Genomic DNA, 22775 nt, shown 5'->3' on the forward strand with positions numbered 1-22775 from the left:
TGTTCCTTTCCCAGACTCTACATTATGATCAGACAGAACACCTTCCGTTCCTGACAGAATCCTTAGGGTTTTGTTTCTTTGTTTTTTTGTCTGCCATCTGACGTAATCCTCTAGGGCAGTACTTTTCTAATAGAACTTTCTGTGATGGTGAAAATGTTCTGTGTCTGTACTGTTCACTATAGTAGCTACTAGCCACATGTGGCTATTGAGCACTTGAACTGTGCAATGCAGTTGAAGAACTGAATTTTTAATTTAATGTTAAGTAATCAAATATGGCTAGTGGCTATTGTATTGGAAAGCTCAGCTCTAGGGTTTACATCTTCTAATTCTTTTTTTTTTTTTTTTTTTAATTTTTTTTCAACGTTTTTTATTTATTTTTGGGACAGAGAGAGACAGAGCATGAACGGGGGAGGGGCAGAGAGAGAGAGGGAGACACAGAATCGGAAACAGGCTCCAGGCTCCGAGCCATCAGCCCAGAGCCTGACGCGGGGCTCAAACTCACGGACCGTGAGATCATGACCTGGCTGAAGTCGGACGCTTAACCGACTGCGCCACCCAGGCGCCCCTACATCTTCTAATTCTTAATGAAATGTTGAAGTATGTGATATTGGCCACATGCAGGGAAGATACACAAAGAATTTAGAATGTAATAGCCTTCATTATAAATTATTGTCAGTCAGTAGAATCTCTGGTTGATACTTGAGTGATATCCCATTATGTGGACTCTTTACTGCTTGTCCCTTTGTAACTTGCCAGAAAATCATAGCACTGTTATTTTCTCCAGAGTACTTCAGAATTTTTGAAGATATTAACCTAAAAAACTCATAATTGCAAATCTTACTGTTCTTCCAGGAGGCTGAACAATAAATTGCAGAAAGCTAGGTGTTTCAGAAGCATATTTTCGATACGGTTTTTATTGCTTTTGCAAGTTAGTATTCAGTAGTTTTTTTCCCGCGTGGGAACTAATGTGATTGAATATGATTTTTCTAGTTGCTAAAAATGAATAGGTAGTTTTCAGAGAACTTCTTTTTAAAACTTTTTTATTATATATGGAAATCTGTGACTTTTTTTCTTTCTCTTTTTTTAAGTTTATATATTTGTTTTGAGAGAAAGAACAGGGAGAGAGACAGAGACAGAATCCCAAGCAGGCTCCACACTGTCAACGTGGAGCCCGACTTGGAGCTCAAACTCCCGAACCGTGAGATCATGACCTGAGCCAAAACCAAGAGCCAGACAGTTAGCTGACTGAGCCACCCAGGCACCACCAGAGAACTTTTTTTTTCTTTTAAGTTTGTTTGTTTGTTTGTTTATTTAGAGAGTGAGAGAGAGAGAGAACATGCACACAGAGGGCAGGGGCAGAGAAAGAGGGAGAGAGAGAATCCCAACCAGACTCCGCTCTGTCAGCACGGAACCCTCGAACCGTGAGATCAAGACCTGAGGCAAGAGTCGGATGCTTAACTAACTGAGCCACCCAGGCGCCCCATGAGAACTTCGAGGTATTATGTAGATTTTAGAGATCCCCTTGTCTTTTGATGATTTTAGAAAGGGGAATTCATGAGAAGTGATATAATTACCAGCATCTTCAAAAAACAATTATTACTAATGTGTCCAGGAAACTTTTGGTAATGATATCATTATCACATCTGTAGAAGAATTTTCTAAGAGGTGTAACATTTTTCCTCTGGCTTCTAGAATGTTTCAGTGGAAGTCTGCTATCACAAGTACTCTAAATTTAGCCTCTCTTTTAAATGTGCCTTAGCCCTTTGGAGCTTCCCAAAGTACTACCTCAAATGAGGGCTGATGCTCTTCTTTGCCATCCTCTTGGTGTATTAGTAGACAGTTGAAAGATAAAAGACTTTTAACCCAGATTGAAATCCAGTTTGGAGATGATACTTGTGTTATACACAATTCCTCCCTTCTTAACCTGGTCTTTCTCAGCATTTTCATCAGTGACTTGGTTAAATGATATGCCTGTCAAATTTGCTGATGCTTATGTGGTTTTGACATTGCATGATATATTCAGACTCTAGAAGTATCTCTACAGTCTGAAATGATGGGTTGAAATTTGCCAGTTAAATTTTTAATTTTTAAAAATATTTTTATGTTTATTTATTTTTGAGAGAGAGAGACAAAGTGCAAGTGGGGTAGGAGCAGAGAGGGAGGGAGACACAGAACCAAAGCAGGCTCCAGACTCTGAGCTGGGAGCACAGAACCTGATGTGGGGCTCGTACTCACCAACTGTGAGATCATGACCTGAGCCAAAGTTGGATGCTCAACCAATTGAGCCACCCAGGCATCCCTAAATTTGCCAGATAAATTTTCAAAAGAACAATATGCAAGATTCCCTTGTATGTTCCTGTACAAGAACACCTCTTTATAAGTACATACAAAAGTGAAGGGCATGCCTTATTTTTAGGATATATGTAAAGAAGACTGAAGGGTTTTTAAAAGATTGTATGTAACTCAGTACCAGTCAGTAGTAAAATGTGGTTGACAGAAGGTCTTCTGTTGTTCTTGGTTTTATTAGTAGAAATGTAGTCAGCCAGAATCAGAGACAGATGTTTCTCTTTCATTTAGCAACAGATACATATATTGAGTGAAGCCAGGTATGTTCTGGGAAGACGCCACCTGGATAGTTGTGTTTGGTTCTCTATTTAGTCAGACTTGGAGCAGTGGAAACCTATTGAGAGAAACCTGAAGAGGGAATTCAGAATCTTGGTTCAAGGGATAGAACGTGGAGGGTAATGATTGGCTTTGAACAAAAAGTAGACGGTGTGAAAGTTGGCAGTGATGGCTGTCTTCAGATAACTTTAGAGATTGGTCACTTCCATGGTAGAAGGATTTGACGTTGATGTGATTTTAGGAATAATTATTGGACCAGAGGGTAGATGACAGAGAGAGAACTTTGGAGCCAGTAGAAGGGAAGACCTCTGCTGTGTCAGAACTCCATTTACCAATGAAATGGAACTGTGTCTTGGGTTGCTCAAGTTTCATAACCTCAAGGCCATTTCATATAAGAGATTTAAACTGTAGGTATGTGGTTAGATTAAATGGCCTGTACTGTCCTCATGTCCAGGTGAGTTTGATTCTTTTAATGATTCTTCATCACTCATTAGACAGGCAAAGGGATTCTGAAGCATTGCAAGCAGTTTGGGAAGGCCCATTCACACTTACACCTTCTTTTTCATAACCTGTGGTTTTCTGCCATGCCCACCCACAGATTTTAAATTTCCTTTCCCACTATTAAATCATAATCTAAATTCACAGTTGAATGGCTAGGAGAGAGTGCCAAAAAGAGAATTCCATCTCTTTTTATATCTTTGTTTTTCCAGCCATTACACCTTTTCTAGTTTTATTGATACTAGAATCTTGTGTGTGTCTGCACACACATGCTGCGGGAGTGGGGAGCGAGGGAAGGAGGGTCGGAAGGAACTTCTTAAAGGGGAAAAATAAGCTCCAGATCGCCTGTCCCTGTAAAAATCTTAGTGCAGTGAGATTGAGTAAAAGTAGGTCTGTTAAATGTTGGTTGTACCAAGCATGTAAAAGCATATGAACAGGTACCAGTTACTTTAAGGGAGATAGAGAATTAGAATCTTATAGGTAGAAGAAATTTGTTTTCCTGAAGAATAAGCATGAATTTTGTGAAGTAACCGATGGAGCATTTTTCTTGCCAGGAATCAGTTCTGGTTGAGGGATTTGCACCCCTTAGTGCATTGGATAAAGGTCTCAACACATCCCTGCAGCCTTTGAAAAAATGTCTTCTGACTGACAGTTGTTGGAAAATATGAGGGGTCTTCCAGTTCGTGAGAAGTGGAGTGTGTAACAATTAAAGTTAGAGACCTAAACCTGACTGTGTTTAAATTACGGATAGGAGACCTTTAGTAAGGTACTTGATCTCCAGTCCCTCAATTTTCCCTTATATCTAATGGGAGTGATAATAGTACCTGCCTTAGAGGTGTGTTGTGAGAATAATTTAATATATATGTAAAAGGTTTTGAGTGATTGCTGGTAGGTAGTAAGTGCTATATAAATCTCCACTCTTATTTGGTGTGCATATATGAATACATTTTTCTACATTGCTTCAAAGCTGAAATCTTAGTGTATTAAAAAAAGCATGTCTACATAACCACAAATTTTGTGTTTTATTGAGTTCAGCTGCACGTTAATATTAGCAGTAATATTAGCAGTAATATCGTTTCCTTTTTTAAACCACTGAAGAAGATAGTCTTACTGCTGTTCCGAATCCTCCTTGAATCAGCTGTAATCGCAGTTACTGTAAACAGACTGGTTAAAAACCCCAGCAGAGGAGTTGGAAAAGAGTGCCAAGAAAAGGACTCGCATATAGTAAACTGTTAGAATTGTGGGGAAACCCTGACCATATCTGCTTTTCTTGTTCTATACAGCTTAATAGCATTGTGTCTCTTCAGGCAGTAAATACTTTGACAGAATTTGATGATAATATAACCACAGTAGATCATCACCTGTTCTGTTTGATACTGTCCTTATCTTGGCTGCCCTCTAGAGTTGGTGGAAAAGGATCTTACAGGAGTAAGATTTCTGTCTACTATATCTAATATCTAGTAATGCTCAATTAGTTGAGCAGAGGAATGACTATTCTCTCCTTGAGACCTGTAATAGTTCTGTGGCTCCCAATACATTAACCAAGTTATAAAAATGCTTAAGTTCATTCCTACAATATGTTTATAGCTCACATACATTGATGAGTAATAGATTTTACCTGCTGTGTAATTCAGAGAAGTGAAGTCTAGGGTGGAAAGCTTACTAGTTCAGTGTTCTTGGTTGAAGTCAACAGAAATTCTTGCGTCTGTTACCAAAACTGTGTCGGTGGAAATAACTAGAAGACTATTGCTGTTGGTGTGGCCCCAGCCCAGGTTCCTGTATTACCAACTTTGCTTCTTGTACTTTCTTTTCATCTCCATCAGCTACTCTCTATGGCCTCCCTCATTCACTCCATTCTCCTGCTGTACTGTCTGTTGTTTTTCTGTGACTTAATCTCTTTAGGGCTTTCTTTGTCCTGGGTTATGAAGGCCAAATGGGGATGAGCCTTGGGTGCTAGATCCTAATTCTTCCGATTGAGCACAGGATGAAAAGTTATTTCTTCTATCACATTTGGGGAGCTTGATGCTTAAGAAGAGTAAGACAGGATATGACCAGAGTGGGCCCACATGTCAGAGCTCATCCTTGCCTTTATTTGGGCCAGTAGAAATACTCATGTCTGGAATATGAAACAACTCAGGAGATTTTGGAGCTAGACCACATTTTAAGAATAGTTTTCTATTTCCCCATTTTAAAGCTTTAAGTGGCCTCTTATATACTGTGGTAGTGGAGAGGTTTCTGTCCTGAAGGGTCTGATAAATTTTGAAAAGCCTAGTTATTTCTTAGGACTTTTGTAAACTTTTTTTTAAATTAATTTATTTTGAGAGAGTGAGTGAGTCAGGGAGGGGCAGAGAGAGAGGGAAAGAAAGAGAATCCCAAGCAGGCTCTTTGCTGTCAGCATGCAGACCAATGAGGGGCTCGATCTCATGAACCATGAAATCAACAAGAGTCGGATGCTTAACCAACTGAGCCACCCAGGCGCCCCTGTAAACTTTAAAATAATGAATGGCACTTTTATTATTACCTCTTTTCTCCATTAAGAATGGAGAGTGGATCATAGAGAAGCTGAATAACTAATGCCAAATTACATAATGGGTGTCTGTAGAGCCAATAGTAGGAATCAGTAGTCCCAACTGTACTTGTGCTAATAAGTAGACATATCCTCTCAAGCTGTTATAACTTGTGGCTACTACTAGAATATTTTTGCCACTGGATTTATTTATTTTCAATTAAATATGATTTGATTCTTCAATTCCATGTGTCCTTGAATTCTCAAGTGGAGAATTGTCATTCTGATTTTCTAATCTTCCTTCTTTTCCTGTTATTACTAAATACAAAGATATTTTTGTTGAGCTGCATGCTATGTCCTACCCCTTCCTACTGATCTATAAGCTTTTCCATTGGCTTTCTTTCTGTTTCCTGCTGCTTTCTTGCTTCATAATTGAAGGGAGGATTCAGACCCATCCAGGTAACAACTACTGGTTCTGCATGGCCTCTTTATTGCTCTATTCCCTTATTATTATTACAGTGAGACAATTACAGTTGATTGTTGCTGATGATTATACATGCATTTATGGTGGGAATTTACAATTGGTATATTGTTTCAAGGCTTGTAAGCCTGCAGTGAGAACCATAAATGACCACAGGTACTGGCTGCTATTTGATACATTTGAATTCTCTTCCTTCCAGACCATTCTTAAGTCTGTCTAGATTTGTCACTTCTCTTGCAAACTATTCAAGAAAGTAAAATTGGATTCGATTTAATATGGGTCGCCACTTTTTAGGAAAGGAAGGCCATTCCCATCACCCTATAGGTAGTTTTAATTTAACTTGACTGAGATGAAACTATTTATATCCAGGTTGATTTCTTGTTCTTCTAAATATTTTATAAATTACTTGAATGGTTGCTTTTAGGTGACTGCTTTTAATTTTTAATAAGTTGATTATGAGCCACCTACTCTTAGTGAAATAATCAGTACTTTTATATAGTAGAACGAGTTTTAGAGAGACAAACTTTTGTTACATTTTATCACAGATTTTAAAATTAATAACTATGGTATAGAATTTTTAGTTTAAATTAGCTGAGACTTCATTTTAAAAGTGAGACCGCCCTGTTTTCATACGTGGGACAGCATTGATCAAAACTTGACTTAGTGTGCCTAGTGTAGGATATGTTTTTTGATCCCAGCCATAGACAGTTTGTCTCTTTTCATGTACATTGTATTTTCAATTAAAGTTGATAACCTTTTTATTAGTGGAAAAAAGGAGAAAGCTCAAGATAGTAAAATTTACATATTTCCCTTTGTAAAATATATATATATAAATATTTGTTTCTCCCCTCCTCAGTTTTTTCAGAGGCCTCAGATACAGCCTCCTAGAGCTACCATCCCGAACAGCAGTCCTTCCATTCGTCCTGGTGCACAGACACCCACTGCAGTGTATCAGGCCAATCAGCACATCATGATGGTTAACCATCTGCCCATGCCGTACCCAGTGCCCCAGGGCCCTCAGTACTGTATCCCACAGGTAAAGTATCTCTCAGGTCTGTGTGGTCCAGCAGTAGAGTGGGGATTTACTCACATTCTCATCAGAGGAAGCAGGTAGGGTGGGTGATAGCAGTGGTTTTTTTAGTAATATATATGTGAACTTTCTTGTTGGTTAGAAGTCTCGCCATTTTGTCATTTTCCATAATATTGTAAGGAGACATTTCTACATCTCTTTACTTAAGTTTTTCTAAGCTGTTAGAGGAATTATTTTTATCTCCTGGCTTTCCCCCATCCCTTCCTCACATCCAACTTCTCTAAAATAGACTCAGTAATTAATGCTGTTCCTGTGATATTCAATTTCGTTGAAAGCTACCAGCCTGAAATAATTTTACAGTGAGCTGATGTAGGTCTGTGCACTGATTTGCTGTATGGTTTTACCTAATGCATATCTTTCTCTCCATCCTCACTGCATCTTGATGGCAAGCAAACATTTTTTAATGTATTTAACCAAGTGTTTTCATTTTATTTAAGTAATTCTCTTATATACACATACACATACACACAGCTTTGTTTTTTTATAGTAAGCTACCTTCATATTATTTATAAATGTCTTTAATTTCTTTTTTCTAGTACCGTCATAGTGGCCCTCCGTATGTTGGGCCCCCACAACAATATCCAGTTCAACCACCAGGGCCAGGGCCTTTTTATCCTGGACCAGGACCTGGGGACTTCCCCAATGCTTATGGTAAGTATGTATGAAATATTGAGCAAGTTCTGCTACTTTGTTGTGTTTTATTTCATTTTGTTGTTTTGCTAATCAGTTTAGGCAGTGAGGTTTAGTGGTGTAAGGAATTTTTAAATAAAATGTTGCAAACAGTTCTGACCTGAAAGCCTTTTAGAGAATGGCTTACCAGGAAAGAGTATTACAGAAATATATTTAGTTAACGGCATCTTCTGAAAGAGCTGGTAATTGGAAAGAACCCATGTCTCAAGGTTCTGATATCTGAAACCAAATCATCATTACCTGGATTTTTACTGGATTTTTGCTGGTAGAATAAACATACAATTGACCATTGAACAGTACGGGTTTGGACTGCATGGACTCACTTATATATGGATTTTCTTTTCAGTAAATACAGTATGGTGTTATAAATGTATTTTTTCTTCTCTATGATTTTCTTAATAATGTTTTTTTCCAGCTTTTTTGTTAAGACTGTATACATGTATATGTAATGTATAAAATATGTGTTGATCAACTATTAATTGGTAAGGCTTCTAATCAGCAGTAGGCTGTTAGATGAAATTTTGAGAATTCCAAACTTACACATGGACATTGGCCTGGATGCAAGGGAACTGAGAGTGCCCCTTACCTGTGCATTGTTCAAGGGGCAGCTATACCTTATCTCCCTTCTGTGATTTCTTTTTGTCCAATCATTTATCACCATTTATCACCATTTATCAAAGCCTTTGTTAATGTTTTCCTACTAGCATGTACTATCCACAAAGGCAAGGAATTTTGTTGTTTTGTTCACTGTTATATCCCTAGCACCTAGAGCAGTGACTAGTAGGCTGTTGGGGTAGGATGACTGAGTACAACTTTCAAAATGATACACTGTTAAAATGATACACTTTATAGCTTCATTAAGTGTCTCAAGTATGTATATATAACACACAGCTTTATTGAAATAATTTTACTAAGAAATATTTGATATTTTCAAAACAACACATACTACCTACATGTGTTATTTTTGTTTTAAGTAGACTCCATGTCCGATGTGGGGCTTGAACTCATGACCCTGAGATTAAGAATTGTATACTCTACCTACAGAGTTAGCCAGACACGCCCATGTATGTGTTTTAGAGTAAAATAATACATGTGCATCACCAGCTCTGACATAGAATGTTGCCAGGATTGTCGAAGTGTTCCTAGTTTGCTCCTTCACCTTCATTTGAACTTGTAGTTTTCATACCACCTCAGTGCTTTGGTATTGGCACTTATTCTGCAAATTTAAATCCAGTTAAGATTATTTAAGGGCACCTGGGTGGCTCCGTCGGTTAAGTGTTTGACTTCAGCTCAGGTCGTGATCTCACGGTTTAAGACTTTGAGCCCCGTGTGGGACTCTGTGCTGACAGCTCAGAGCCTGGAGCCTGCTTTGGATTCTGTGTCTCCCTCTCTCTCTGCCCCTCCTCCGCTCTCACTCTGTCTCTTTGTCTCAAAAATAAATAGAACATTAAAAAATTTTTTTAATAAACATAAAAATAAATAAAATAATTTTTTTTCATCTTTATGTATTTATTTTGAGAGAGAGAGAGAATGAGCACAAGCAGAGGAGGGGCAGAGAAAGTGGGAGAGAGAGATTCCCAAGCAGGCTCTGCACCATCAGCTCAGAGCCTGATGGAGGGCTCAATCCTGTGAACCGTGAGATCATGACCTGAGCTGGAATCAAGAGCCAGATGCTCAACCGACTGAGGCACCCAGGTGTCCTAGTTAAAATTATTTTTAAGTATAAAATTGACTGTTGATATTACCTAGAATTTATTAAGTGGAAAGAAAACTATAAGGTGAGATTGTCTGTCAGAGTAAACATGCTAAAATCCAGAGGATTTTCTTTCAGTCGCATGTTGCAAAGGGAATGCAACTGTGTATTCTAATTCATAAAATCAGTTTGAAAGATGTCTCACTAAATTCTAGTATGGAGGTGCCTGGATGGCTCAGTTGATTGAGCATCCAACTGTTGATTTTTGCTCAGGTCATGATCCCAAACTGGTGGGATCACACTCCATGTTGGATCCTGCACTGAGCATGGAGCCTGCTTGGGATTCTCCCTCTCCCTTCCCCCTTCCTCCCCCCTCCCCCCCCCCCTGCCCTCCCTCTCTGTCTCTCTAAAAAAAATAAAAATACATGAAATCTAGTCTGTTTATTCATAAATAATATAAATGGCTTTTTGACTCAGAAAATGTAATTAAAATTCTATTATAAATATGTGCTAGCCCCCTTTATTGCTCTTAATATTACTACAGTATATATAGAAACAATATAGATGAGTTTATAAGTAGGGAAGTATTTTGCTGATTTGTGTATACAATATTATAACATATTTGGCTTTATTTCTATTATATACAGACCGTATTTGTTTATTTTCACAAAAAGCAGGATATTGAGGGGCAGTTATATCTCAGATATTGTTGATGTCTGTTCCCTTTGTTAGATATTCTTTCTTCCTGGGGAAATGCTTATGCAGATCCAATATCCATTAAGTAGGCAATTTGTCATCCAGATTAAAGCACTGTTTCCCTAGTTTCCTTAAGATGAGAAAAACGTCTTGGGGCGCCTGGGTGGCTTGGTCGGTTAAGCGTCTGACTTCAGCTCAGGTCACGATCTTGCGGTCCGTGAGTTCGAGCCCCGCGTCGGGCTCTGTGCCGACAGCTCAGAGCCTGGAGCCTGTTTCAGATTCTGTGTCTCTCTCTCTCTCTCTCTGACCCTCCCCTGTTCATGCTCTGTCTCTCTCTGTCTCAAAAATAAATAAACGTTAAAAAAATAAATAATAAATAAATAAATAAGATGAGAAAAATGTCTTAAAATAATTTTTCGTTATGGAAGTAACCAAGTTAGTGATGAAAAATACAAATAATATAGAATATATGAAGTTGAAAGATCCAATTTTTCTCCCTACTCCTCTCCCTAAAGAAATAATGATTTAACAGATCAATACATACTTTTTCACTTACATTTAAATGATTTTTAATACAAATGGACATTCACAATTTATAATGTTCTAAGACTTCCTGGTTCTCCCCCCCCCCCCCCCCCCCATCTCACAATATATTCTTGGGCATCTTTCCATTTTATTATCTACAGAATTTCAAGCTACATAGTTTTCCATTTTAGGAATGAATCATAATTTGTAATCCAGTCTTCTCATAGGAAGTTTACATTATCTTCATTATTTGGCCACATATTTTAGTTGTAAAGATTACTACTAGTTAATATGCTTTTCTGTCAGACTTAAAAGCTCTGATCTAGTAGTTTCCATCGATTATAGGTTCTTCAGCTATACCACCTTGAGGCAGCTGTTGTATCCTTATGGTCTAGAAGCCAAAAACATCCTCCTTCCTATTTTCTTTTCTTGGAATCTTCTCTTGGATCCATCTAATCCTGATGTTCCCCCTTAACTCTCTTTCCTCTTTTGCTCTAATCTTGGGTTCAGGTTAAAAGTGAATATTAGAGGAGAACCTGGGTGGCTCAGTCGGTTAAGTGTCTTTTTTGATTTCAGCCCAGGTCATGATTTCAGGGTTTGTGGGATGGAGCCCTGTGTGTGCCCTCTGTGCTGTCAGCACAGAGCCTGCTTGGGATTCTCTCTCTCCTCTCTCTCCCTGCCCCTCCCCTGCTCAAGCTCTTGCTCTCTCAAAATAAAGAAACTAAAAAAAAAAAAAAAAAGCTAATCTAAATCCTGTGTATTTAAATTATGTAAAAGTGTGCACGTGGACTGAAGTGGCTAACACAGTTTTTTAATTTTTAAAGAATTGGGGCCCCTGGGTGGGTCTGTCAGTTAAATGTCCAACTCTTGGTTTCAGCTCACATCATGATGAGTTTTGAGCCCTGCATTGGACTCTGTGCTGGCAGTGCAGAGCCTGCTTGGGATTCTCTCTGACTCTCTACTCCACCCATGCTCTTTCTCTGTCAGTCTCAAAATAAAGAAAGAAAGAAACTTAAAAAAAAAAAACATAAAAGGCATCAGGTATAGGGATCAGATCCTAATTCTCTGTTCTGAAGGACAGCAGTCATATCTTCTAGGGCAGAGGACCTTCCTCTGGCTGAACTGGTGAGGAACGAATCCTAGTCTCATTCCTTCCTGCTTACTTTTCAGAATTCTTAGTTCTTAGTCCTTAGCTTTTAGTTCATTCTGGTGTACTAACATTTTATTCCTCTCTTGGGTTTAAATCTTGAAACAGTGATTCTCAAAGATTATTTTTACTTGCCATGAAGTTCAGTAATCAAGATCATAGAATTCTAATTCTTGCAGTGTTTTTACAGTGTTGTGGAAAAATAACTAATGAGTAGTATTTGCTCAATGTCATTTTTCAGGTTTTCTCTTATTGCTGTTTTCTTAAATATTTCGATGCCTGTTATAGCAGGAAAGTACCTCAGGAAGACTAAAATTATTTCCAAGCCAACACTAGGGGTGATGGCCCAAGGTGTAAAAAATTAGGTTTGGGAACAAAGAGGTGTGGTTAGCAGTGACAGTGATACTGAGAAAGATAAAAAAAAGTTTGAGAATTTACCTGGTAAAAAGGTCCCATTCTCCCTTGCTTCAAACCAGCATACTTTTCCTTTTTTTTTTTTTTTTTAGCTCTTATCATGTGATTTCTCCCTCCCCCTTTCATTTTCATTCTACTTTTTTCCTGAGCTTCATGGTGATTGGGTATGATATTCAGTTTCTGAGAACTGAGAGATTTGTTCATTGTTCCCCATGATGCGTAGAAGTGGGAAACTTTATGGCATCTTAAGCTGAATTTGATTGTGTATTTGTGTAGTGTTAATATTTTGATTATTGATGTGGTTGTATACCAACGTTACTATTCTTGGATATTACAGGATAAATTGGTGTTAATTTGCCAACCTGCATATTTAGCCACTATGTTTATTTTTGTTTCTATAGAAAATTGGAAATTTTGAAAGGTTTTTGGAAGACCTGCAGTGTATAAGACAGTGTGTTAGGTAGGGGCTCCTGGGTTAAAGTAATGGCTAGATAGTGGCTCAGTCTGTCAAATGTCCAACTCTTGATTTCAGCTTCTCGTGATCTAAAGGTTCATGAGCCCGAACATCATTGGGCTCCACGCTGACAGTGCAGATCTGCTTAGGATCTTCTCTCTTTCCCTCTCTCTCTGCCACTCGCTCACATACACGTTCTCTCTCAAAATAAATAAATAAACTTTAAAAAAAAGAAAAAAGACAAAGGCACCTTGGTGGCTCAGTCAGTTAAGCCTCTGACTCTTGGTTTCGGCTTAGGTCATTATCTTGGTGGTTTGTGAGTTCAAGCCCCACATTGGGCTCCCCACTGGTGTGGAGCCTGCCTCAGATTCTGTCTCTCTCCCTCTCTCTCTGCCACTCCCCTGCTCGTGCTCTTTCTCTCCCTGTCAAAATAAATAAATAAACTTAAAAATTAAAAAAGAAAAAAAAAAAAGAAGGTGACATGCTAGGTATTTGTAGAATTTAGATGTTAAGATACTCTTCCTGCCTTTCAGGATTGTACGGTGCATTTATTTGACATTTGTGTTTAGGGTTTTATTAATGGGAAGAACTGTAAATGCTGACTAGACCATTGGTTCCCAGATTTTTCAATGTCCTGGTCAAATAAAAATTTTAAAAAGTAAAGTAAAATAAAAGAAGAAACATACAAGACTGTTAGATTTTTTTACTTTTGCCAATAAGACTTGTAAAGAAAACGGCTATTTAATGTTAGTATCATTTCATATAGGAAGACTGTTTTAAAAACAAAGGAACAAGACTGAAATAATTTCAAAATAGTAACAGACCTTTCCAAAATGTCAAGTTGGCAAGCCTATAGTTGTGTCTCTGTGTGTGTTATCATAATGTGGTTATTGTTGTATAAATTTTGCCATATATCATTAATACATTTTGTGTAGACTAGGGTTTGGAGAACCATAGGGATCAGGATAAAAAAATGTCAGCCCTTTTTCTATAAAGGGCAATATTGTAGGTTTTGCAGGCCATTTGGTCTCTGTTGTTACAACTACTCAACTCTTGCCATGTATTTATTTATTTAAGTTTATTATTTATTTTGAGAGAGAGAGCAAGGGAGAGGCAGAGAGAGGGAGAGACAGAATCCCACGCAGGTTCCATGCCATCAGCGAGGAGCCAGATATGGGACTCAAACTCATGAACCATGAGATCAGGACCCAAGCTGAGGTCAAGAGTCAGATGTTCATCCAACTAAAGCCACCCAGGTGCTCCAACTCTTGCCATTTTAGTGAAAAAGCAACCATAGATAATAGATAAAATACTGTATGTGAGTGTCTTCCAATAAAACTTTACCTACCATATAAATGGCATTGCACTGGATTGAGCTTCTTGGTGTTAGTTGCCATACCCCTGATGTAGATAAAAGTGCTACATTCCGTGCATGAGAAGTTCAGGGACATTGAGTAACAGGCCTAATTGATAAATGGTATGCAAAAGTTATTCACATTTTTAATAGAATAAAATTTTGTTTATAAAAAAAAATTGTTTTTGAGGGAGAAAGAGAGAGGGAGACCGAGAATCCCAAGCAGTCTCTGCGCTGTGAGCGCAGAGCCCAGTTCAGGGCTCAGTCTCACCAAACGTGAGATCATGACCTGAGCTGAAATCAAGAGTCCAACCCTTAACCAACTGAGCCACCTAGGTGCTCCTTAAAATAAATTTTTTTAATGTTTATTTATTTATTTATTTTTGAGGCAGAGAGAGTGCATAAGCAGGGAAGGAGTGAGAGAGAAAGAGGGAGACACAGAATCCAAAGCAGGCTTCAGGCTCTTAGTTGTTAGCACAGAGCTTGATGCAGGGCTTGAACTCACAAACTGTGAGATCACGACCTGAGCTGAAGTCAGTCACTCAACCAGCTGAACCACCCAGGTGCCCCCAAATAAATGTTTTTAAATGCCTCTGACTATATAAGAAGTTTCATTAGTATATTCTAAAAGATAACCATTGTTTGGTAGGGTAGAAGGCCTGCTCTGCTGGGGTCCACAGTTGACTTGATATTCTGCTGTGTTGAACTCTGTGAGATATCGTATGCTACCAGGTTTATTCAGCTGGTATTTATTATATGTGTATTATATGCCAGTCTCTATCTGAGTTATGTTTGACTCAAAACCGTTTCATTAGAACAATCTATATTTTTTCTTAAAGGGCTGATTCACCTTTTGGATCTTATTTCACTTAGTTTAAAAAATATGGCAAGGTGAGCAGATTGTGTTGCTTCTCTAGCAGCATTTGAAACCAATTTCAGGGGATTGTTTTCTGAGTTTTAGAACTAGTGACATTATACGGTAGTGAAGAATTGCTTATATAAGCTTGATTTTGTTGGGCGCTGGGGTGGCTCAGTCAATTAGGCATCCACCTTCAGCTCAGGTGGTGATCTCATGGTTTGTGAGTTTTAGCCCCGCACCAGGCTCTCTGCTATCAGCACAAAGCCTGCTTTGGATCCTCTGTCCCTTCTCTCTTCTCCTCACTCTCTCTGTCTCTCTCTCCCTCTCTCTCAAAAATAAACAAACATAAACAGAAATAAGATTGGCTACGGTGTTTTTCTACATTGAGTTTTTTGAAATCCTCATTACGCCCCCTGTTGAGTTCTTCTCCAAATTTGATTGTGACCTACACAGTTCTGGTACTGCAAATCATATTGTTTCCAAGAAATTGCCACTTGAAGATTATTGTGATGATGGTGGGGATGGTTTGATGTTGATGATGACAGCGATAGTAGAGCCAACGTTATTTGTTTATTAAAGTACCAAAAAGTTGGCCTGTGTTAACTATCTTCATACCTTCATTTTTTTCCTTCTTGTTCTCATGACTCAGTATCAGTGCTCCTAACAAAGTCTAGTCTTCTACTTGAGCAGTAGATTGCAGCATTTACACATTTAAGGCTTCTTCTCCAGCTGTTCTTTTCTCCCCTTCTGGCATTATTATTTTCTTTCTCCCCATCTGCTGGATTAGTCCTTTCAGCATATAGGTGTATGATTTCATTCATGTCCTTAAGGGGAAAAAAACAAACAAACATTTTTTCGCTTCACTTTATTATAGCACAACTTTTAAGAAGAGGAGTTACCTGGGGTGCCTGGGTGGCTCAGTTGGTTGAGCACCCGACTTCGGCTCAGGTCATGATCTCATGGCTCTTGGGTTCGAGCCCCGCGTCGGGCTCTGTGCTGACAGCTCAGGACCTGGAGCCTGCTTCCTTTTCTGTGTCTCCCTCCCCTCAGCTCCTCCCCTGCTCACACTCTGTCTCTCAAAATAAATAAAGATTTAAAAAAAATTTTTTTTAAAGAAAAAAAGAAAAGGAGTTACCTATGCTGAACTGTCTTCATTTCCATCTCATTCACTATTGGACCCACCCTAATCAGGAGGCATCCCCGTCACCAGTACCCATGTAACTTTTGTCATGGTCGTCAGTGAATTGTACTTTAGTGAATCTTAGTTGACCTCTCAGTGCCATTTGACATAGAACCACTGTCACAGGGAGCCACCATCAAGGCTTAGCAAATGTCCTGCTGTTGGAGCAGAAAAAAGCCTAACAGTGGTTCTCTGTCAGTAGGGAGAAGAATTAAACCATTCCCAATCCACAAGATGATCAGATATATTCTCTTGCCTCTGACTAAATCCACACACAAAACATATTCACAGAAACCCTTAAGAATCTCATTGCAGGGAATGGGTGGGCCCCCAGAATAGATTTTTAAAAGCAGTGCTATAGTTTGATTCGTTTTTTGAAAGGTAACTCTGATGGCAATCTGCAGGAGTTGGTTATTTAGTTGTTTCCATATTGGATGCTGACAAAAAGATCAGTGTTTGGAATCATTCCATGATCACTTTAGTAGAGAGAGAGGAGCTAGTGGATAGAGATGATTAAGAGGAATGTTTTTGTTTGTTACTTTTTTTTTTTTTTTTAACTGCTTGTTTGGAGACACAGTGCCATTAGTAGTCTTATAGTGGTTGACAAAATAACTGAATGCTTCCTCTCATTTTTTTCTAATTCTTTAGGAACGCCTTTTTACCCAAGTCAGCCAGTGTATCAGTCAGCACCAATCATAGTGCCTACGCAGCAGCAGCCCCCTCCAGCCAAGAGAGAGAAAAAAACCGTAAGAGATACTTCTTAATTTTTCCTGTTTTAAAATGGAATGTACACTCATTTGTCAAGTAAGTTTACCCACAGCTGTAGTCATTCATCTCAGTTCACAAATGACTGCATTTTTTGTTCTTCCCTTATGTCCTTACCACTAGACCAGAGGATTATGTATGGACACATACTAGAAAGTAACATTTGCTTAATATCATTTTCAGCATGCACTAAACTAGGTATGCCAGATGACAACATGCCTTCTTCAGAACTGGGAGGGTTTGTCTGCTAAGACCTTGCTAAGTGGGAGAAGTTTGAGCTCAGTTTTCACATACTGATTATTATCCTTGAACTTTGTCCTGTTCAGTTCTACATTCAAATATGAACTGACCACAGGAAATCAGCAGAAGAGAACTGAGCAAAGTATTAATGACAACAATAAAAATCCTCCCTGTTGGAATAGATTTCTTTTTCGAAACAGCAGAATTTAGAAAATGTATTTTAGGGCGCCTGGGTGGCTCGGTCGGTTGGGCGTCTGACTTCGGCTCAGGTCATGATCTCACGGTCCGTGGGTTCGAGCCCCGCGTCAGGCTCTGTGCTGACCGCTCAGAGCCTGGAGCCTGTTTCAGATTCTGTGTCTCCCTCTCTCTCTGCCCCTCCCCTGTTCGTGCTCTGTCTCTCTCTGTCTCAAAAATAAACGTTAAAAAAAAAAAAATTTTTTTTTAAATAAAAAAAAAAAAGAATGTATTTTAATTATTTTAAAGAGGTTACGGGGGCTTTGTATCTGTCTAGTAAGGCAGACTCAAGCAAATTAGAATGCAGTAATATAAAATTCAGGTTGTAGGACATCCTGTAGAAGAGTGGCTTGCAATCTTTTACCTATTAGGACACACAAAATGGAATTCACAAAGATAAGATAGGTGGGAGGGATATCATCATAGTCAATACATCTTCTTTTTTAATTTTTTTTTTTTTTTTTTTTTACATCTAGTCAATATTCTTGACAGTGCTCTTGGTAAAAATTAATAAAACTCAAAACTTGGTTCTTTTCTTATCAGACACACGTTTCTTGTGCACACATCACAATAAACAGCACGTGCCAGTGTCGCCAGACACTGCAGTTGAGAAAGTATGCTTTGGAAATGTTAAAACATCATGGCAGATGTTGGACTTGCAGAACGTTCAGGATGCACAAACATTAATAAAGAAGAAAATGAAAATGAAAGACATAATAGATGCTACTGTAGAAGAAAATAGAACAAATGAATTAGAAGCAATATTTAAAACTGTAGTAGAAACAAGTTTCTTTACCTGAAAACATAGCTGATATTAGGAATCTTACTGAAGAACTCCCAAAGCAGCTTCCAGATCCAGGTGGTTTTATTAATGAATTCTTCGCTATTTCTATGAAGCCAGGGCTACCTTGGCTGCTCTCTGGAGGTGAGGATAGCAAAGAGGGCCTTTAGGTCTCAGCAACATCACAGGTTGGAAGGCCTACATTCTGGGGCTCCCTCTCCTTTATAGCACCATCTCCACTGATATCAGTGAGCATAGGTAGCCTTTAAAAAAGTAAGAGAACCACGTACATTGTTCTGCATCTTGCATCTTTTCACCTACCAGTACCTCTTGATGATCATTCCATCTCAGTACATGTGGATTTATTTCATTCTGTCTACTGTCTGTTTGGTATGTAATTGTAAGGATGTAGCATAATTTTTTAATTACTGTGTTCTTGATTAGCCTTGAGATTGTTTCTATGCCTTTGCTCAAAAAGCCTCTGTTACAGTTAGCATTCTTACATGCATACGTAAGTCTATCTGCAACATAAACTCCTATTTCTAATTACTAGAATATGTACATTTTTCATTTTGTTAAGGAACCATTTATGACCCTTAAAACTTCGTTCTACAGAGTAAGATGTATTTTAAAACGGTTTTACTTATGAATTTTATGTTAATTATTGTGCATAAAATCAGTCAATTTGGCAGTGCTTATAAGACAAGTGTTAATACTTGGCCTTTTTGACCTAGAAATTCAGCGAATTGGATGTCTTTTTAGCTTGTTACTCTAATTTGTTCAAGTCAGAACTAATGTCCCAAATTTCTTTGACCCCATATGGTTCTGTGACTGAAATAAAGTCAGATGTGGTGATTATCAACTTTGATATTTATAGGTTGCCCAGGTTTTACCTTTAATACATCGTATGCCTATAAATGTACTATATAGATACCCATCTCTAAATATGCCATCTTATTCTGACCTTATAGATAAGAATTCGGGATCCAAACCAGGGAGGGAAAGACATAACAGAGGAGATTATGTCTGGAGGTGGCAGCAGAAATCCTACCCCACCCATAGGGAGACCCACTTCCACACCTACTCCTCCTCAGGTAAGACGGAGTCAGCCGTGAGGGATGATGCTGTGTATTTGTTCACTAACCTCTGCTGGACTCCTCTTTTTTCTGTGGCTACTTTCTGACTTTTCATGTCCATCAGTTGTCTCAGAACCTCAAATGATGTCTAAACAGACATGTTCTTTCACTTTACAAATTGTTATAACTTCAGATTTTTATTGGTAACATTTCTGTGTATTGTTTCCACATTCAGAGCATAGCTTTTGCCACTCTTCCTAGTGAGCTATTGCATGATACCAAAAGGAGTTGCAGTTCCTATGGAAACCTCTTCAATAAATGTGTATTTCATGTTTCAATATGGAGCCCTAGAAATTAAATGCTGTACACTATGTTCATGAAAACTTTTGAGGTTGAAAATTTAAACATTGTTATTTAACAATATTGTTTGGGGCAATGACTATGTAATTCAGAGCATATGTAGATGTATCTTAGGCATACCTCTTACCTTTTAGGACACCACAAATAGGCTTTTTGATTGGAGGTTGTCTTCTTTAATTATTTACTTGGGTTATTAGGAAGTTCTACCAGTTAAGCACCATCTTGTTCCTGTTACAGAATGTAGTTATCATGGTCTTCAAAAGTTCACTTTCTTGCTTTTAGAAATCAAGACATTCCAGGAGAAGCTGGAGTTTAATAAACTGTAGTAGAGGCTGGAATTTCCTGAATTTGCCAATATTTTGATTTCATCACTTGGTCACTTTAAATTTTGATAAACCATGGAGAGGAGTTAAGAGATTTTCAAAGCTTCAAAATACCTAAACTGCGAGCTCAGCATAGAAAACAGATAGAATGAAAATTATTAAGGAGTTGTGGGGGCTGCTTGCTTCCCTCATTTGTGGTTTGATGGTGAGGTATTCTTCAGGGCCCAGTTTATAAATATGTGATACGTGGATAATTAACTATCATTTCAGAATGCTAGACCATTGACTTGATTTTAGTAACATAGTTTAAAAAAGTTGTTAAAAACATTTTTCAAAATTGGTGTCACAAATACATGACTGAGTTTAGAGTCTCTTAAAGATTTGTGAATTTATTTAATTTCTTCCCTAGAAGTGAACATGGGAGAGGTAACATTTACATGCTTATGTAAGTTATATACTTATGTACTCAGTTATGTAGGGGCATACTACAGAAAAACTTGGAATTGGTTGATGAGGACAGTTAAATTTTGGTCTGTATTTTTCCCCACGTTAATTAAAACATCATCATTTTCAAGCTGTATACCTGACAACCTTTTGTTGATTTGTGTTCAGTTCTCAACTTGGACATGGGTTAATATATTTTTTTGCATTTTAATTCCCTGTGTTTTGATCTTCTTAATCTTACCAAGCTTGATATCCTACCCTCTTGTGGTTACCTTTGGCTACAGAAGTCCATTTTTTGTTTTGTTTTTTTTTTTAATTTTTCATCAGGGATGACAGGCCTAAATACAAGTATATTTGTTTGTGTAAACATAAAGGACATTAAATGTCCACTTTTAATTTGTAAAGGCCATCAATCATTAATTATAATTGGTAATACTTTTTGATGCATCATATTGTCATGAGGCATCAGTTTCTTTTATTAGGTAATTACACTTAAAACCACATTTATTAATCTATTGTCTTTCCAAGTTCATGGAATGAACACATACCTTTTTACCGGAGACATGTACTAAAGGGGAAAATATCTCAAGAACAACCACATAAGCATGATGATGGCAGCTGACTCTTGGCTTCACTTTTGGAAATTCATAGTGGTGCCCATAATGTAGGAGAGAACATCTCTTGTTAAAGGAGTCATTTACTACTTCCCATCTGTTATATTGGGTAAAAATGTTGATCCACTGTTTCAAAAGAAGCTAAAAATCTTTATTTATGTAAAAAACTGGCCTATTTTAAATGTTGATGGCTAATTCTAACACAGCACTGTGCCAGCCTAAGAAAATCCATTAGGCTTAGCCTAATGATTGCTAGTTTGCAACTGTGGTCTAATTCTAGATAGATCCTGAACCATACTCTAGTTACTAAGACTGCAGATGAGACAATCCTCTGCATGAGAATTTATGACTGAATAGTAAGTACTCTATTGCTTTTGACCTTACAGTGTATCTGCTTTGAGCCACAGTTGCAGGTGCTATGAATAGCAAAGTCTTTCCCTATCCCTTGAGGTCATCCCAGTCCCTTTAAGTGAGGCAGAGGACACTTACTAACATATGTATTACCGGTCCTCCTGTGAAGTGTGTACAGAGAATTATGAAGGCACAGATGTGACCAAGTGGGGCAGGATTGCAGCACAGGCTCAAATGTGTTGGATCCCAGAAACCTGTTAATGGTAGTGCCGGTAAGATAGTACAGGGAAGGGATTTAAAAGCTTTGGCTCAGAACCAGACATACTTGGTTTCAAGTCCCAGTTCCACTACTTAATTTTGTAACGTTAGCCAAATTGCTTAATTTTCCAGAGGCTTAGTTTCCACTTTTAACAATGTAGAAAATAAAACCTATCGTATATAGGTACGATAAGATTAAATGAGAGAAAATATTTAAACATTGCTTCAGCTCAGGGCATAGTGAGTATTCAGTGCACACCATGTGTTATTAGTATTGCAGTTTTTGATATTTCTGGAGGAGGAGAGAAGGACTGGAAGCGTCTGGGAAGGCTTCACAGCAGAGATGACATTTGGTCTGAGTTCCCAGATTGATGTTCACAACATGAAAAGAGAGAGAAGGATATTCAAGGCAGAGGGACAGTATGTACAAAAGGGTGGCATGTGGAGATGGGAAATTAGACAAAAGGAGGTTATTACCATTTCAGGTGATAAATGAGGGAGTTAGTTGAAGGGAGAGGAAACCTCTTAGAGAAATATGTAGCAATTGGTTACTAAGTAAGGATTACGGAAAGAATGACCTTATAATTTATCATCTAAATTGGGGCAGTTTTAGAATGAATGGGGATGCTGTGGATCATTTTGATGGGGAAACAGGCATGAACCAGTACTGTCCAGTTAAACGGGATGCATGGTTCCCCTATGTGTAAGAGGGAACAGTCAGAGGTGGCTCTTCAAGCTTAGATACCTGGATATATAGTAAAATATAGCATGGAGTATATATCAGGGTATCTGAAGAGGGGGATAATGAGCTTCATTTTGGCAGGCATTCAAAAGAAGAAACTGTATTAGGTTTATGCAAGGAGAATGGAGAGGAGAAACAGGTTTTTGCTGCTACTGTTTTTACCGTAAATAGTAGACTGAGTTTGAAATTGCCCTGCTTCCTTAGTTTTAAAATGATCTGTGGAATAACTCCTGAAGATTTTATATCTCAAAAACAGAAAAAATCTAGGTGTGTATATATGTGTGCCCCTGCAGGTGATCACAGTACACAGGCCTAGGTGCGTGGGTAGAGCTCATAGAGTCTGCTAGGACACTTGCTCCACGTCACCACTCTGTCACT

At 38.2% G+C, this 22775-nt stretch overlaps 2 protein-coding genes across 39 annotated transcripts in view; one reads left to right on the plus strand and one right to left on the minus strand.

The window, feature by feature from the left end:
* Positions 1-22775, plus strand: part of EIF4G3 (eukaryotic translation initiation factor 4 gamma 3) — a 320627-nt gene that overhangs the window by 172010 nt on the left and 125842 nt on the right. For 27 of the 38 annotated variants that reach the window (XM_058718791.1, XM_058718790.1, XM_058718783.1 and 24 more), the window contains 5 exons: positions 6065-6085; positions 6964-7143; positions 7734-7848; positions 16858-16955; positions 19201-19323. In XM_058718791.1, the coding sequence (XP_058574774.1) occupies positions 6065-6085; positions 6964-7143; positions 7734-7848; positions 16858-16955; positions 19201-19323 (537 nt within the window). The remainder of the gene's footprint in view (positions 1-6064; positions 6086-6963; positions 7144-7733; positions 7849-16857; positions 16956-19200; positions 19324-22775) is intronic. The other 11 variants (XM_058718788.1, XM_058718765.1, XM_058718756.1 and 8 more) reach the window with 1 other exon arrangement.
* Positions 15580-22775, minus strand: part of LOC131505336 (uncharacterized) — a 45935-nt gene continuing 38739 nt past the window's right edge. Inside the window, exon 10 of the mRNA XM_058718798.1 lies at positions 15580-15853. The gene's annotated coding sequence lies outside the window, so the exon portion shown is untranslated. The remainder of the gene's footprint in view (positions 15854-22775) is intronic.

The sequence above is a fragment of the Neofelis nebulosa genome, chromosome 2 (genome assembly GCF_028018385.1).
Source record: "Neofelis nebulosa isolate mNeoNeb1 chromosome 2, mNeoNeb1.pri, whole genome shotgun sequence".
NCBI lineage: Eukaryota > Metazoa > Chordata > Mammalia > Carnivora > Felidae > Neofelis > Neofelis nebulosa.